Source organism: Phymastichus coffea, unplaced genomic scaffold, assembly GCF_024137745.1.
Source record: "Phymastichus coffea isolate CEN01 unplaced genomic scaffold, Cenicafe_Pcof_1.1 PCOF00127, whole genome shotgun sequence".
Lineage (NCBI taxonomy): Eukaryota > Metazoa > Arthropoda > Insecta > Hymenoptera > Eulophidae > Phymastichus > Phymastichus coffea.
Window position 1 is genome coordinate 625,796 of NW_026706938.1, and position 15,670 is coordinate 641,465.

Genomic DNA, 15,670 nt, shown 5'->3' on the forward strand with positions numbered 1-15,670 from the left:
TAGCGCCGCGAATCGGCGGGTGCTGGATCACTGTAAACGGGTGGTCGGCTGGCTTGTCCAGCTTGCACTGGCCTCGCTGGCCACCTATAAGCGTGGAAGAAGCGTAAATCCCCTAATAACTGCGTTTGAACTAACGGCGGTCGACTAGTCAGGTCGTCGGCTCCGTTAAAGAGTAGATATTCGGAAAAATGAACTCCTCAGGCCTCCCTGGTCAGTAAACGTATGAGAAACGATTTCAGTAATCAAGACGCTCGGCGCACGAATAAGATGGCATTGACGTGTCGACGCGCGCTATCTTGCCCTTTGTGGTTCGACCGCGATAGCTACAAACGATGTGTAGGTTGCAGGTCACGTCAAACAACGGGTTATTAATTAGAAAATCACTATTTACTGTGCCAAAAAAAAGAAAACTCAAACTTCCCACGGTCTGCCCAGGACAATTACGCCGTCGCTATATGACAAAATATTCGCTATCTGTCTACGCTACTAATCCTCAAATTGTCAGGCGAAACTCACCTGATGTTCCATATCACGCCTACTCAGTCAACGTATTAGCTAACTTGTTTGCAGTCTGCTAATCACGTCGTCGCCATTCCCCAACGCGCAGCATACGAACCATTTCCCTCTATAGACACACCGCGACATGATTACAGTTACAGGAGCACTCAAAAGAACAAAAGGTAACGTATCACGCATCACCGGTTAGTCGTAGGTCAATCGATTTTGATCGTGGATCGGTGAGACTTATGCTGATTCGCGCACTCTCGATCACAATATAGACATAATGCGGTACTCACAGGTGGTGTATTATTATTCAGTCTGACGAAACTCCTGTTCTCTCTCTTTCTCTCTCTCTCTCTCTGTCTCATCCTCAACGTAGCACACAAGAGATAAAAAATGGCTTCTCCAATCACTTGTTTAAAATCCGATCCAGGCTCGACTGCGGCTTCCAGGAGAATAGGCCGCGGCTAACCCAGCGTTGCGTCGCATCTCTCGCTTCCCTTTCTTTTCGGTCATGGATTGTATCTTATTGGCCCTAAGTGGCGTCACTACGATTATCAGCATCGTCTATTTCACGATTTTGTCCCGCGGAATTTTACTACTGGTCGATTAGTTGGCGTTTAATTATCCTATTTGTCGGTCTACCCTTATCTTATTTGTAATTGGTCAGCCAAGGTGCACGCTTCGGTCAGTCTACTCGTTATTAGTTACCTATCATCCGTTCTTTATGCGCTCATTCTCGTTATCCCTATCGGTCGCTCCTACTAGCGTATTAGTATTTCCTCTCTCGCTTCCTCTATCGCACTTCTACGCTCTCGATTACTCTCCGCGCTCTTTTGCTCACGCTCGTCGTCGATCGCGTCACAACATGGCCGCTGCTCGGCTTTAGCATCGACGTCGCATCTTGTTGCCAATTCGAAAATTAAAAAATAAAAATTAAAATTACGGTTTTCTTTACAAAAAAGTAAAAAATTTGTTGTTTAAAGTGGTTATGATTTTATTTTCAAGCATAATTATATCTAGTTTTAACCAACCATCGATACCAAAATTTGTTGAAATGTAACAAGGAATTTTTACATACATACTTAATTTGATAAAAATGGCGACTAAAATGCCAAAAAGCCAAAAAAATCAAATTTTTCTTTATTATCGTTTTCTTTTCAGATTTTTTGAAGTCATTTTTAGAAAATTTTGAATTTGTCATTATTTAAAAGATAAAAAATTATCTCTAAAAATCTAGAAAAATTTTAGAGTTTTTTTTTCAATCAATTCTAAGATATTTTTACTCTTAAAAGTTTTGATCAAACTCTATAGTTTTGAGAAAAAATTATTCAAGTTTTATTAAAATTAAAAAAGCTTTTGAATTTCAAAGAGGCATATTAATAATATAAACGCAATTTTCTATGCTATTTTTTTAATATCGATTGATACGTGATCTTATTAAATTACTTAAAATCTTTCGATCATTTTCAAACAGCTATTTTTGTGCTAATAATTGTTTCGAACTGACTCTTTAATACATTTTAATATATATATGAAATGTATGTAATTAAATTATGTAGACAAACACGTCATATCATGTTGTGGCGTTCCGCACGAGGTCGGTGCTGACACCACTCGGGAGACAACGACGGCAAGAGGCGAGCCAACTTCCCGCTTGAGCGCTGATGCTCGCTAGCGACCTTTGACGTCACCTTCTGCGGCAAGAGGCGGTAGCCCCGATTCGTTCCATGAAAAGCGGAACCGTCTCTCTTGCACGCTCTCTCTCTCGCCTGCTGGGCGCCACCGACTCCGGAGCGTTATCCGACCATCGCGCTCGGGAAATTTAGCCACGTGGTGTTACGTAATTGTGTACACGCGCTCACTTCTTTTCCTCTCGCACCGAGTTACTTCTTCTGTTACGGATTAACAAAGTTTGTCAAGTTCATTTGGCACTGCATTTTATTTATCTCCCGCATTCTCGTTTTGGAACGTTTGACCGTCCCGCGCAAGGGACCGCCTTGGTCGTCGTCTCCAAATTGGTGACCCCGACGTGATCTCGGTGCAACGCGAGTGTGTGAGCTGATTAGAACACTGGAAGGTGAGGCGCAGCTTTACAGTGCTTCTTTCCTGAGACTGTTACCCCCTGATTCATAACGGAGGCGACTCCTCGATCCGAGACACGCCGCTCTCTCCACGAGCTGCGAGCTTTGTCGGCGCACGTTCGATCCAGCTTTCAACGGAACGAGAGGCTCGCGATGCCTCCTCCAAATCCGCTTGACCTGAGCAACGAGGCCCCCGTTGAATCAGCTAATCGCGACGATTCGCTGGAGGTGGCCGCCGGAGTTGACGTGGTGCGCCACGTGGCCGTTCGAACGCCACCCTTCCTCAAGCACAGCCCTGAGGCGTGGTTTATTCAGTTGGAGTCCGTCTTTGCATGCCACCAAATAAGCTCCGATCTACAGCGCTACCACGCCGCCGTCGCCGGACTGGACAGCGAGACCGTCCAGGACCTGCTGGATGTGCTACAGAACGCGCCGGCTTCAGGCAAATATGCGAATCTAAAGGATCAGGTCATTCATCGATACGGGGACTCGGCGACGCAGCGGCTCCACAAGCTGTTCTCGGGGCTCACTATGGAGGATCGCACTCCATCGCAACTCCTGCGCCGCATGCGCGGCCTCGCCGGCAACAGTGTGAGCGACGACGCCATCAAGGTACATTGGTTGGATCTGCTCCCGATAGGCACTTCCAAAATGCTACGTCTACTGCGCACGGCAACCCTGGACGAGCTCGCGCAGACGGCCGACGAGTTGGTCGAGACGGCTCCAGAGGTCTGCAGCGTGCAGCGTCCCCTGCCAGAGCTGAGCATACCGGCAACCACGTTTCCGTCTCAGGATAACGCTGTGGCTGCCGAACTCGCGGCGCTGCGAGCTGCCATCTCGCAGCTCGTCGTCACTACGAGCCGGATTCTCGAGCGGCTCACCGCTCGAGGCGGACGCTCGAGGGCCAGGTCGTCTGGTCATTCGACATCTCGCGCCGCTTCTTCGTCCGGTGCTGCCATCGCATCGAACCCGAGCTGGTGTTACTATCACCAGAGGTTCCAAGGAGCTGCTGAGCGCTGTCGGCCACCCTGCACCTACCCAGCCAACCGTTCGACAAACTAGGAGCGCTGCCGTCTGTCACGGCGGTACACGGCAGCGCGACCTCGTCGTCTTCGGACAACCGCCTCCACGTCTTCGAGTCCTCACTGGCGTGCTCCATGCTGGTGGACTCCGGATCCGTGGTCTCACTACTCCCGCGATGCCTGGTTACCGGCCAGCTCTTCAGAGACCGATTGCAGCTCGTTGCTGCCAACGGATCACCGATCAATATTTACGGCCGCCGCATGCTCACGGTCTCCCTGGGCCTCCAGCGCAAATTTCGTTGGACCTTCGTCATCGCCGATGTCCCCACACCGATCTTAGGTGCTGACTTCTTGGATAGCACGGGCCTCCTGGTGGACGTGCGCCGTCGACGTCTTGTCGACCCTTCCACCTCAAAGGAAACGGTTACTCAGCTGCGTAAGGCCCTTATCCACGGCGTTGCCGTCGTAGCTGACCTCGCCAACTTGCGGTACCGTGTGGCCTACGACAAGCTGCTCGCGAAGTTCGCGGATCTAGCCGAACCCTCAGAGAAGGGAGCCTCCCTTCAAGGTACTTTGGTCACGCACCGCATCATCACAACAGGCGCACCGGTGTTCGAGCGACCGCGTCGCCTGTCGGGTGAACGCCTTGCAGCAGCGAAGGACACCATCGATCGACTACTAAGGCAGCGAGTTATACGCCCCTCTTCAAGTCCCTGGACAAGTCCCCTACACCTAGTGGCGAAAGCTTCAGGAGGGTTTAGGGCCACAGGCGACTTCAGTCGGCTCAACTCCATCACGCTGCCAGATCGCTACCCGCTGCCCGTCATCGAGGATCTTCTTGAGGATTGCAGCGGCTGCACGGTATTTTCCGTAATTGATCTTCAGGAAGCTTACTTTCAGCTTCCCATGGCCGACGAGGATATACCAAAGACGGCGGTGACCACCCCGTTCGGCCTTTTCGAATTCCTCCGCATGCCTCTAGGACTTCGCAACGCCTCGCAAACATTCCAACGCTTCGTGGACTGTCTGCTGCGAGATCTGCCTTTTGTGCGCGCGTACCTAGACGACCTTTTTATTCGCTCGTCTTCGCACGAGGAACACCTCCGCCATCTGCGCAGCCTCTTCACTCGGCTGCGAGAGGCCGGCCTATCATACAGATTGGCAAAGTGCCAGCTAGGCCAACCCAGCGTTACAATCCTGGGCTACGAAGTCTCCTTGCATGGCATCAAACCCCCAGAGCGCAAGGTGACGGCTATTCGAGAATTCGCGAGGCCAACCTCAGCGAAGGGACTGCGACGGTTCCTGGGGGTTTTAAACTTCTATCGACGAAGTCTACCGCACGCTGCGCACATTCAGGCTCCGCTTAACGAGCTTCTCCGCGGACTACCTAAAAACAGCCGCCGCCCGCTAACCTGGAACGACAGGGCCGAACAAGCTTTCGAGGAAGCCCGTCGTAGTCTTGCCAACGCAGTGGAGACAACCTTTTTGTCACCGACTGCGCCTATACAACTGGCCACGGACGCATCCAGCTCGGCGCTTGGAGCTGCGCTACAGCAATTCGTCGAGGGACGGTGGCAGCCTATCGGTTTCTTCTCTCAGACATTATCGCCGACAGAGTCTCGGTACAGTACCTACGATCGAGAGCTGCTGGCAAGTTTTAAGGCGGTTCAACACTTCCGGCGAGTCCTGGAGGGGCGTCCCTTCACCGTGCTAACAGATCACCGGTCGCTGATTTCTGCAGCGAACCGGCCCTCGGAGAAGGACTCTCCACGGCAGCAGAGACAATTGGACTATCTGTTGCAATTTGACATCAAATTTCAGCACATTAGCGGCACCGATAACATTGTTGCCGACGCCTTATCCAGAACGCGCGAAGACAATTCTACGCCCGAGGTGACTGCCGACACGCCCCCATTGTCGGTGCCTTCTTTCGAGTGCCAACGAGCCTGCGCCACCGTCAACATGCCCACTCAGTTAAACCCGCAAACTATCGCTAAGGCTCAATCTGACGACGATGAATTACCGCTTCTCGACGAGCACTGCTCTCTTAAGTTGCAGCGCCTCAACATCGAGGGCGCCGATCTGGCGTGCAATATCCACGCCGACAGAGTCCGTCCCTTCCTGCCAAAGTCACTGCGCATGGCGGCCTTCGATGCCATACATGGTCTTGCTCACCGCGGAGTACGTGCGACAGTGCGTGCAGTCTCGGAGCGATTCGTCTGGCCTAGCATTCGCAGAGACGTGACTCACTGGGCACGAGAATGCCAACGTTGTCAGCGCGCCAAAATCTCGAGGCACAACCGTGCCAAACTCTCTTCGTTCCAGGGGCGGGATGATAGTTTTAGCCATGTGCATGTGGATCTAATAATGCTACCGCAGGTGGAAAAATTTCGGTATTGTCTAACGATAGTCGACCGTTTTACTAGATGGCCCGAGGCTGCTCCCCTTGAGGACATAAAAACAGAGACCATAGCCAAGGCCTTCGTCGCAAACTGGATTGCGAGTAAAGGTTGCCCCACGACCATTACCTCAGATCAGGGAGCGCAGTTCGAGTCCGCACTCTTCTCGGCGCTCACGTAAGTTTCGGGTTCGTCGAGAATCCGTACTACGCCTTACCATCCGCAAGCAGACGGGATGGTCGAAAGGATTCACCGGACCCTAAAGGCGGCGCTTATGTGCTCGCCCGCACGCTGGCCCGACGCACTACCGTTAGTGCTTCTTGGCCTACGCAATGCCTTCAAAGAGGACCTGCAGGCCTCACCGGCGGAGATGGTCTTCGGTCGAACCCTCCGTCTACCAGGAGACTTCTTTACTTCGAGCAGCCCACCGGCAGACCCAACAACCTTCATCGGACAACTGCGCACAATAATAAGGGACCTAGCTCCCGTACCAGCGGCGGATCACTCTGTGCACCGGCCTTTCACCTTCAAGGACCTGCGTACCTGCTCTCACGTATTCCAGCGCATCGATGCTGTCAGGAAACCGCTGCAACCTCCGTACACAGGTCCGCACCGTGTCGTTTGCCGCATTAGCGAGAAGGTATACGTCATCGACGTAAACGGTACCGAAAGATCCGTCTCAACTGACACGCTTAAGCCGGCGTACTTGAGCAACACCAACATCGCCCCTCCTAAGCCAGCTGCAGCAACGCTAGTTCCTGCACCCGTTCAGACGCCCCCTCAGCCACCTGCACCTACGCCCCCACAAGCACCGCACTCCTTGCTACCTGGGGAAGATGAGGAAACACTGCCACCGCCCTTAGTTACGCTGCAAGACACTTCACCCCTGCCGACACCAGAAGCCTCAAGGATCAGACACCGGCCCAACATCCTTCGTAAGATCGTCAGATTCCGCTCGCCTCCGGCGTTCGGTCCAGAGGAGGGAGTGGCTGTGGCGTTCCGCACGAGGTCGGTGCTGACACCACTCGAGAGACAACGACGGCAAGAGGCGAGCCAACTTCCCGCTTGAGCGCTGATGCTCGCTAGCGACCTTTGACGTCACCTTCTGCGGCAAGAGGGGGTAGCCCCGATTCATTCCATGAAAAGCGGAACCATCTCTCTTGCACGCTCTCTCTCGCTTGCTGGGCGCCACCGATTCCGGAGCGTTATCCGACCATCGCGCTCGGGAAATTTAGCCACGTGGTGTTACGTAATTGTGTACACGCGCTCACTTCTTTTCCTCTCGCCACCGAGTTACTTCTTCTGTTACGGATTAATAAAGTTTGTCAAGTTCATTTGGCACTGCATTTTATTTATCTCCCGCATTCTCGTTTTAGAACGTTTGACCGTCCCGCGCAAGGGACCGCCTTGGTCGTCGTCTCCAAAATGTTACGTCGCAACACGATATATATGTACTAACACATACATATGTTATTCAGGCATGTACTTTTAAATTAAGTTAAGCTGCGCGCGCAGCTAAAGCGTGTCTATGTGCGAGAATGTGTGAGGCGCTAGGGCCTTAAGCCTAGCGTGGTGGCAGCACTTTACAGCGCTGCGCCACTCGCGCCAAGCATAGCTGCTCTTGCCGGTGTAACCGACAGTCGTCGACGACATCGTTCAGCGTGCGGAGCTCCCTCGCGTCTTCACGTTTTGAATAACAGTTTCGTGCACCCACGTGCAACACCGCTTGCAATACCCACGTATTGCAAGGCTCTCGTCCACTCACGTGGTCTTTCCTATCGCTTCACTGTGGTTGGAGTGTGTGACGGTGAATGCGAATTTGTTGTATACTAAATTCCTTTGTGTGCAAAGCGTTTGAGTGCATGCGTGCATGGCAACGGCCATCGCTCTCCGCGCGACGTTTCTCTCGCGTTATTTCCATCATTCTAATTTCCTATTTCATTTTAATAAAAGGGTTTTTTATGCCGGTACGGTTTTTTCCCTAAATCAGTGTCAAGTGATTTCTCCCATACATCTAATAAAATAAAAATTAACGACCACAAATAAATTAGCAACAAAAGACAAAGGAAAAATTCCAAACAAGAGCGATTTACTTCGCCAAGGAAGTCGCTCAAATCATTTCATGGTGCCTCCTGTGAGGTAGTTTTCTACCTCTTTCTCTCCTTTTTCGTTCTCAGAAAAGGAGACGTCGCGCGAGTACAATTGTGAGTTGTGGGGAGCGAAAAAGTGTGCATATAAAAGCGCGCGAAAAACGCGCGCAACGTGCACCGACAAGTGCAGCGCGCCAATTTGTCTTCTCTCTCGCTCGCTCCCACGCCGTTCACTCGCGCCTCGTGCAACTGCCTACACTCAGCGTGCGCAACAGCGTGCGCAATCACTCAGCGTGCGCAATAGCGTGCGCAATCATCCAGCGTGCGCAACAGCGTGCGCAGTCGTCAGTACCGGTCAGCATTGCCATCGCTTCCGACCAGGGGGACTTACACGCAGCGGCCACCGACATCGTTTTCCGCTAATTCAGATAAGTGTTCTTCTTTCTTTTTCTCGCTTTCTCTGTTTCAATAAACAAGCATACGCTTGCGAAATAACAGTTTCACTTTCTATTTATAACGATTGATTCCATTTCAATTGATTTAATTCTAGCGTTTTTGTTTTTTTTTTTTTGTCAAATTAAGCGAATCAATCAAACCAAAATTCGATTGCTCATTGATTATTACTCGAGTCATTGTTAGCATTTCATGTTTATTCGAATTTAACAAGCAATTTACAATCCACTAGTTATTAATTGCCATTAAATAAGTTTGTAGACAATTGTTTGACATTGTTTAAATCATTCAAATAAAAATTTGTTGTCCGTTTCAATCATATATTTTTTCTCTCTTCTTCTTTGAAATTTCAACTAATGTCAATTTTAATTTTGATTCATAACTCGTTATTTCGATCCAATAACCACCCAAAATGAATAACGACGAGGTTATCCCAGCCAGCGGCAACGCAGAAAAACGCTTAATTTATATCGAACAGAAATTTAATAGGTTCACAAAAACGTTGAAATCCCTCAAAGAATACTTAGCGAAGAGATCGCCAGATGCGACGAACGCGGAGTTACGAATAAATTCCCTTTCGACCATATATCAAGGTTACTCAGCGAATCGCGAAGAACTTCTTTCGATGCAACCTGAACATCCCCACATTGCCGCATTCGACGAACTCGAATCCGAATATTTCGAAGTAGCAAGCCGGATATCGAAAATGAACAAACCCCCAGTGATCCCTCTCGCGAATTCCACTATGCTTAACGGAAATAACACCGCCACCTTCATCGAGAGAACCGACGTGGCGAAACTCGCACCGTTGACAGTACCCAAATTTGACGGGAACCACAAGAACTGGGTCCCCTGGAAGGCCAACTTCCAAGCGCTCATACACGATCGTCCAGGAATGGCGGGAAGCGTCAAACTATCCCAACTTCAAAATGCGGTTCAGGGTTTAGCCGCGACTGTAATAAAAGAATTCTGTCTTGACCCCAGTGACGTCAGCTACGGCCTAGCTTGGGAAGCGTTGTGCAACGTTTACGATCAACGACGTGTCCTAGTCAATGAGCACTTCGACGCTCTGCTGAAGTTAGCTCCCGCTCAAAATCAAACCGCCGAAACCACAGCCACCCTGATGTACACCGTCCGTCAGCACGTCAGCATGCTTAAAACGATGAACATTGCGATCTGCGACGAGTTTGTCCTGCGAATTCTTGAAAGATGCCTGCCCGGGTATCTCCTGTCGCGATGGATGGATAAACACTCAAATCGCGAAATCCCCAAATTAGAAAAATTGTATACCTTCGTTCAGGATTCAATATTTAAACAACGAGCGATAGGTGAACTTCCGAAACGAGATCACCAGTCCAAAAGAAAGGGGGCGGGTAGCAAGGCAGAACCCCCGGCGAAAGTCTCCAAGAACGTTGCCAACACACTCGTCACTACCTCGACGACCAGCAACAACGCGTGCGTTCAATGCGGTCAATCCCACAGACTCTACAAGTGCGAAAAGTTCAATAAGGCGAAATTGAACGAAAGGTGGGAACTCGTTAAGGCAAAGGGGTTATGTCGCAACTGCTTATACGTTTACTCCACTTCCTGCTCCAGCGAAAAAAGATGTAAAAAATGCCATAAGGATCATCATACCCTTCTGCACGCGGATAAAAAATCAAAGCCGTCAAGTTCATCTACCTCTCAACCCGCGAACGATTCAAATTTATCCGGGACGTCTCAACCATGACTAAGCCAACAAACATACGCGTCAAGCGCATACCTTCCCGATTCTCAACTTATGACTACAGCAGTTTTAAGCTTTCAGTCATGCCGAGGAAAACGTCTCATGGCACGCTCACTATTAGATTCATGTTCCAATGCAAACTTAATGACTCAATCTCTTATCAATCGTTTACAATTACCAGTTAAACAATGCTTTGTGAACATCGGAGCAATAGACAATGCGAATATTGTTTCGGAAAAATACACTACAGCCACTTTCTATTCTACATATAATAATTCTAAACATCAATTAAACTTTTTTTTTGATTGTACCTAAAATAGCGGAGAAAGTGCCTAATGAGACTTTCCCTCGGGAGAAATTCAACATCCCCAAGAATATCAAATTAGCGGATCCCCAATTTCATATGCCCAGACCGGTCGATGTCTTATTAGCGTCAGGTCCAACTCTGTCTTCTCTTACCATAGGACAAATCAAGCTAAATGGCGAAAGATTCCAAATCACTCTTCAAAAAACTTTCTTCGGCTGGATTGCAGCCGAAGGATCAATTTTATCAAGGACTCCCAACTCCGTTTCGTGTAACGCGGTGAGGTTAGATTCACTTTTCGAAAAATTCATGGCGATGGAAGACGTGGATTATCAACCCATCAAGTCAGAAGAGGACGTAGCGTGCGAAAGGTACTACGTTCAAACCACGACGCGCGACACTTCAGGTCGCTATATCGTTCGTCTGCCGTTTCGATCAGGCAAATTCGAACTAGGTTCGTCAAAACACCAAGCGTTACAGCGTTTTCAGGCGTTGCAGCGCAAATTTGATGCTAACCCTAGGTTTCGAGCAGAGTACGAAAGGGAATTCAATGGGTACCTGGAACTTGGTCACATGACGTTGTGCGAGGACGACAACAACGATGGTTACTACTTGCCTCACCATGCGGTGATCAAGGAGTCTAGCGAAACGACAAAATGTCGTGTCGTTTTCGATGCTTCTGCAAAATCCTCCACGGGCATTTCGTTGAACGATATATTGTTGACCGGACCGACCATTCAGGAAACTCTGTAGAAGCAAGTTTTGCGATTCCGTTCTCATCCCTTCGTCATTACTGCAGACATCGAAAAGATGTATCGACAAATCTGGGTTCATCCCGACGACAGGAAGTTCCAGAAGATCTTGTGGTACCACGAAGGCGAAGTTCGAACTTTCGTTCTCAACGTTGTGACTTTCGGGGTGAAGTGTGCTCCTTTTCTTGCAGTTCGAACATTGCACCAGTTGGCCGTTGATGAGGAGAGCAGATTCCCAAGGGCGGCAATGCTACTTCGTCGAGACTTCTACGTTGACGATTTCCTTTCAGGTGCAGACACGCTGGAGGACATCATGAGGATTCGCGACGAGATGATCAAACTCTTAAATCGTGGGGGGTTCGTAATACGAAAATGGTCCTCTAATCATCCGTCAGCTTTAGATAATATCGATAAAAACATCTTCGATTTAGACTGTGGCATACAAGGGAACCCCATAAAGAAGACTCTCGGAATCATCTGGGACTCGCAACGAGATGTCTTCACATATTCCGCAAACCCTGATGCATCAGCTTCTACCAAAAGAAAACTCCTTTCCCAGATTGCAAGGATCTTCGATCCTCTGGGCTTATTAGGTCCTTTAACTCTGTATGCCAAAACATTGATTCAGGAATGTTGGAAAGCTAACATTACCTGGGACGAATCCCTACCTCAAGACATCCACACAAAGTGGATTGCTTTAGCTGAACAACTTCCTTTGGTGCGAGAAGTCGCGTTACTAAGATATCTGCGATACGATGTTGCGAACCCAGTATCCACCGAGATACACGATTTTTGCGACGCGTCGATAAAAGGATACGGCGCGTGCATCTTCATTCGTTCCATTGATTCCGCGGGAAATGTCACTGTAAGGTTAGCTTGCAGTAAATCCAAGGTTGCTTCGCTTAGTCATCACACCATACCTCGTTTGGAACTCTCTGGCGCTGCCCTTTTGAAAGGACTATATGTCGAACTTGTGACACAGCTGACTTTCACTATCGTGCGAACAATTCTTCGAACAGACTCAAAAATCGTTCTCTGCTGGTTAGACAAAGCTCCTCATCTACTTAGAACGTACGAAGCGAACAGAGTCCCTGATATTCAAACGCTAGGTGAGAAAGTCGAGTGGAAACATGTTCGTTCGAAAGACAATCCGGCCGATTCACTATCCCGAGGACAGCTACCCAGGGAACTTTTAGCTGACCCCCTCTGGAACTCGGGCCCTCCATGGTTGGTTCTTCCTGAAGATCAATGGCCTTCATCGGAAGATTCCTCGTCAGGTGATCCTCCAGGCGCGACAGAGGGAATTGTTTTATTCACAGCTTCTTCCGGAAGCAATGTCTACGCTCGTTTCTCTGACTATGGGTGCCTTATTAGGTCCATCGGATATCTTTTCCGTTGGAGTAGAAGGGAACCATTGCCAGACGATACCCAAGATTCGGATAAATCGCAACGAGGGATTCGTTACCTCTCTCAAGTCGAAATAGCTTACGCAGAGCGCAATATTCTTCTTCTCATCCAAAGAGAATGTTTCAGTTATGAGATAAGATTGCTCAAGTCGACTACAAAATTTATTTCCAAAGGCCCCAACGGCGCTTTCAGGAGTCGAACGAAGTTCGACGAACTCAATCCCTTCTTAGACGAGCATGGGCTGATCAGAGTAGGCGGTCGGTTGAAGAATTCAAATCTTCAGTTCAATCAAAAATACCCTTTTTTGCTACCTAGTAATCATCACGTGTCAGATCTCATTATCCGCGACGCTTATCATCGAAATCTTCACGGAGGGGTCCAATCCACTCTCTACACGATACGCGAGAGGTTTTGGATTCTCAACGGTCGAAACCAGATTCAACATGTCTTGCGCCGCTGCGTACCCTGTCTTCGGCAAAAGCCAAAATTCTCACACGCCAAGATGGCAGACCTTCCAGAATCTCGAGTAAACCCTGCGTTCGCTTTCGCTAAAACCGGCGTAGATTTTTTTGGTCCGATTATGATCAAAGAAAAAAAGGATCGGAATCGAAGCTTCATTAAGGCGTATGGGTCTGTTTTCATCTGCATGGCCACCAAGGCTGTCCACATCGAGGTAGCTTCCGATCTCTCAGCTGAGGGCTTCCTCGCATGTTTTCGTCGGTTCATTGCCACGCACGGCAAACCGACCACCATGTACTCTGACAATGGTACTAACTTTGTAGGTGCGAATAACGAACTGCAAAAGATTTACAAATTATACGATTCACACGAATTTAAGGACGCGATTCAAACCTTTGCTACAGCCGAACGGATTGAATGGAACTTTAATCCACCTCTCTCACCGCACTTCGGCGGTTTGTGGGAAGCGGCAGTCAAAAGTTTCAAACACCATCTAAATTGTGTCGTCAAAGATCAAAAGCTCACGTACGAGCAATTGGAAACATTATTAAAGGAAATCGCCGCCGTGTTAAACTCTTGACCATTGTACGCGATTTCTGCCGATCCAAACGATTCCCTTGCGATAACTCCAGCTCATTTTTTGATCGGGCGTCCCTTCAATTTCTTACCCGACCAAAATTATGTTTCAGTTCCGGACAATCGCCTCACTTCCTACCAACTCGTCTCTAAGGCTAGGCAAGCCTTCTGGAGTAAATGGCACAAAGAGTACTTGCATGAACTACAAACTCGTCAGAAGTGGTTGACCTCCGGAACCGTCTTATTACCTGGATCCGTGGTTGTATCGATGGAGGACAACCCTGCGTGCGCAAGATGGCCGCTGGGTGTCGTCGTGGAGATCCACCCTGGGAGCGATGGCATTGCTCGAGTAGCATCTGTGAAAATGGCTTCCGGAACCTACAAGCGGAACATTACTCGGTTCTGTGTGCTCCCTGTGAATCAGGAAAACGCGGTCCCCGTTGGAGTCTCAAGCTACCCTCCCGACTTCGTAATTAGCCCCAGATGTGCGCTCTTTAGTTTGCCATAAACGAGTTGAACCATGGGGTATTCTGGAAGTGCTTGAAGCCTGGCCCGAGAAGGGTAGAGTACAGAGTGCTCTACAGCCAGATGCCCAAAGAAACAATCTTTGGAGCACGATACCTGTCCGGATATCAGGTCTCCACGATCGCGGAGACTCCAACCTTACGTCGACGTTAATTTAAGACAAGCGTGATCATTGAACCGTCAAAATTATGGCCTCTGATGATCTCACGTAGAATAAGTTGTTCATTAGACTTAAGATATTGTTAATCGTTCATTTCGTTATATTAATAGTTTAAGAGAAGTTGAGGCAAAATAGCTTCCAACCAATCAGATTGTGATGTCGATGCTAATCAATAGAGCAGTCCCTTCAACGAAAACTGGCTCTCCATGTAAATATACCAAAGACCGTCCTAGATTCGCAAGCAGGAGTGGGTCAACTAGTCAATATAAATTCTTGTTAAGTCTAACACTGCTCGACCATTAATGGTCTAACTAGTCTCGCAGCTGTGGCCGGCAGTATGTTACGTCGCAAAACGATATATATGTACTAACACATACGTATGTTATTCAGGCATGTACTTTTAAATTAAGTTAAGCTGCGCGCGCAGCTAAAGCGTGTCTATGTGCGAGAATGTGTGAGGCGCTAGGGCCTTAAGCCTAGCGTGGTGGCAGCACCTTACAGCGCTGCGCCACTCGCGCCAAGCATGGCTGCTCTTGCCGGTGTAACCGGCAGTCGTCGACGACATCGTTCAGCGTGCGGAGCTCCCTCGCGTCTTCACGTTTTGAATAACAGTTTCGTGCACCCACGTGCAACACCGCTTGCAATACCCACGTATTGCAAGGCTCTCGTCCACTCACGTGGTCTTTCCTATCGCTTCACTGTGGTTGGAGTGTGTGACAGTGAATGCGAATTTGTTGTATACTAAATTCCTTTGTGTGCAAAGCGTTTGAGTGCGTGCGTGCATGGCAACGACCATCGCTCTCCGCGCGACGTCTCTCTCGCGTTATTTCCATCATTCTAATTTCCTATTTCATTTTAATAAAAGGGTTTTTTATGCCGGTACGGCTTTTTCCCTAAATCAGTGTCAAGTGATTTCTCCCATACATCTAATAAAATAAAAATTAACGACCACAAATAAATTAGCAACAAAGGACAAAGGAAAAATTCAAAACAAGAGCGATTTACTTCGCCAAGGAAGTCGCTCAAATCATTTCATATCATATACAAGGCGTAACAAAAGTACCGAAACGGTCCTATATTTTTTCAGGTAAGGTATTTTTGAAAAAGTGTATAAAATAGTACATTACGATACAAGTGCGGGAAAGTAGATTCTTGTCTCGTGTGGCGTTGATGCCCGAGCGAAGCGAGGGTGGAAAAGTACACGAGACGAGA

General features: G+C 48.8%; 5 protein-coding genes across 5 annotated transcripts; all 5 read left to right on the forward strand.

Annotated features, from left to right (window-relative positions):
- Positions 1–2,738: 2,738 nt before the first annotated feature.
- Positions 2,739–3,647, forward strand: LOC131671502 (uncharacterized). Its single transcript, XM_058947972.1, has one exon. The coding sequence runs from the start codon at positions 2,739–2,741 to the stop codon at positions 3,645–3,647; it is 909 nt and encodes a 302-aa protein (XP_058803955.1).
- A 2,594-nt stretch (positions 3,648–6,241) lies between these two features.
- LOC131671503 (uncharacterized) lies at positions 6,242–7,075 on the forward strand. Its single transcript, XM_058947973.1, has one exon. The coding sequence runs from the start codon at positions 6,242–6,244 to the stop codon at positions 7,073–7,075; it is 834 nt and encodes a 277-aa protein (XP_058803956.1).
- A 2,219-nt stretch (positions 7,076–9,294) lies between these two features.
- LOC131671504 (uncharacterized) lies at positions 9,295–10,278 on the forward strand. Its single transcript, XM_058947974.1, has one exon. It carries the CDS (start codon positions 9,295–9,297, stop codon positions 10,276–10,278), a length of 984 nt encoding a protein of 327 aa, XP_058803957.1.
- Positions 10,279–10,894: 616 nt separating this feature from the next.
- On the forward strand, positions 10,895–11,332 carry LOC131671505 (uncharacterized). The gene has a single exon (XM_058947975.1). It carries the CDS (start codon positions 10,895–10,897, stop codon positions 11,330–11,332), a length of 438 nt encoding a protein of 145 aa, XP_058803958.1.
- Positions 11,333–11,389: 57 nt separating this feature from the next.
- On the forward strand, positions 11,390–13,777 carry LOC131671506 (uncharacterized). Its single transcript, XM_058947976.1, has one exon. The coding sequence runs from the start codon at positions 11,390–11,392 to the stop codon at positions 13,775–13,777; it is 2,388 nt and encodes a 795-aa protein (XP_058803959.1).
- Positions 13,778–15,670: the final 1,893 nt, after the last annotated feature.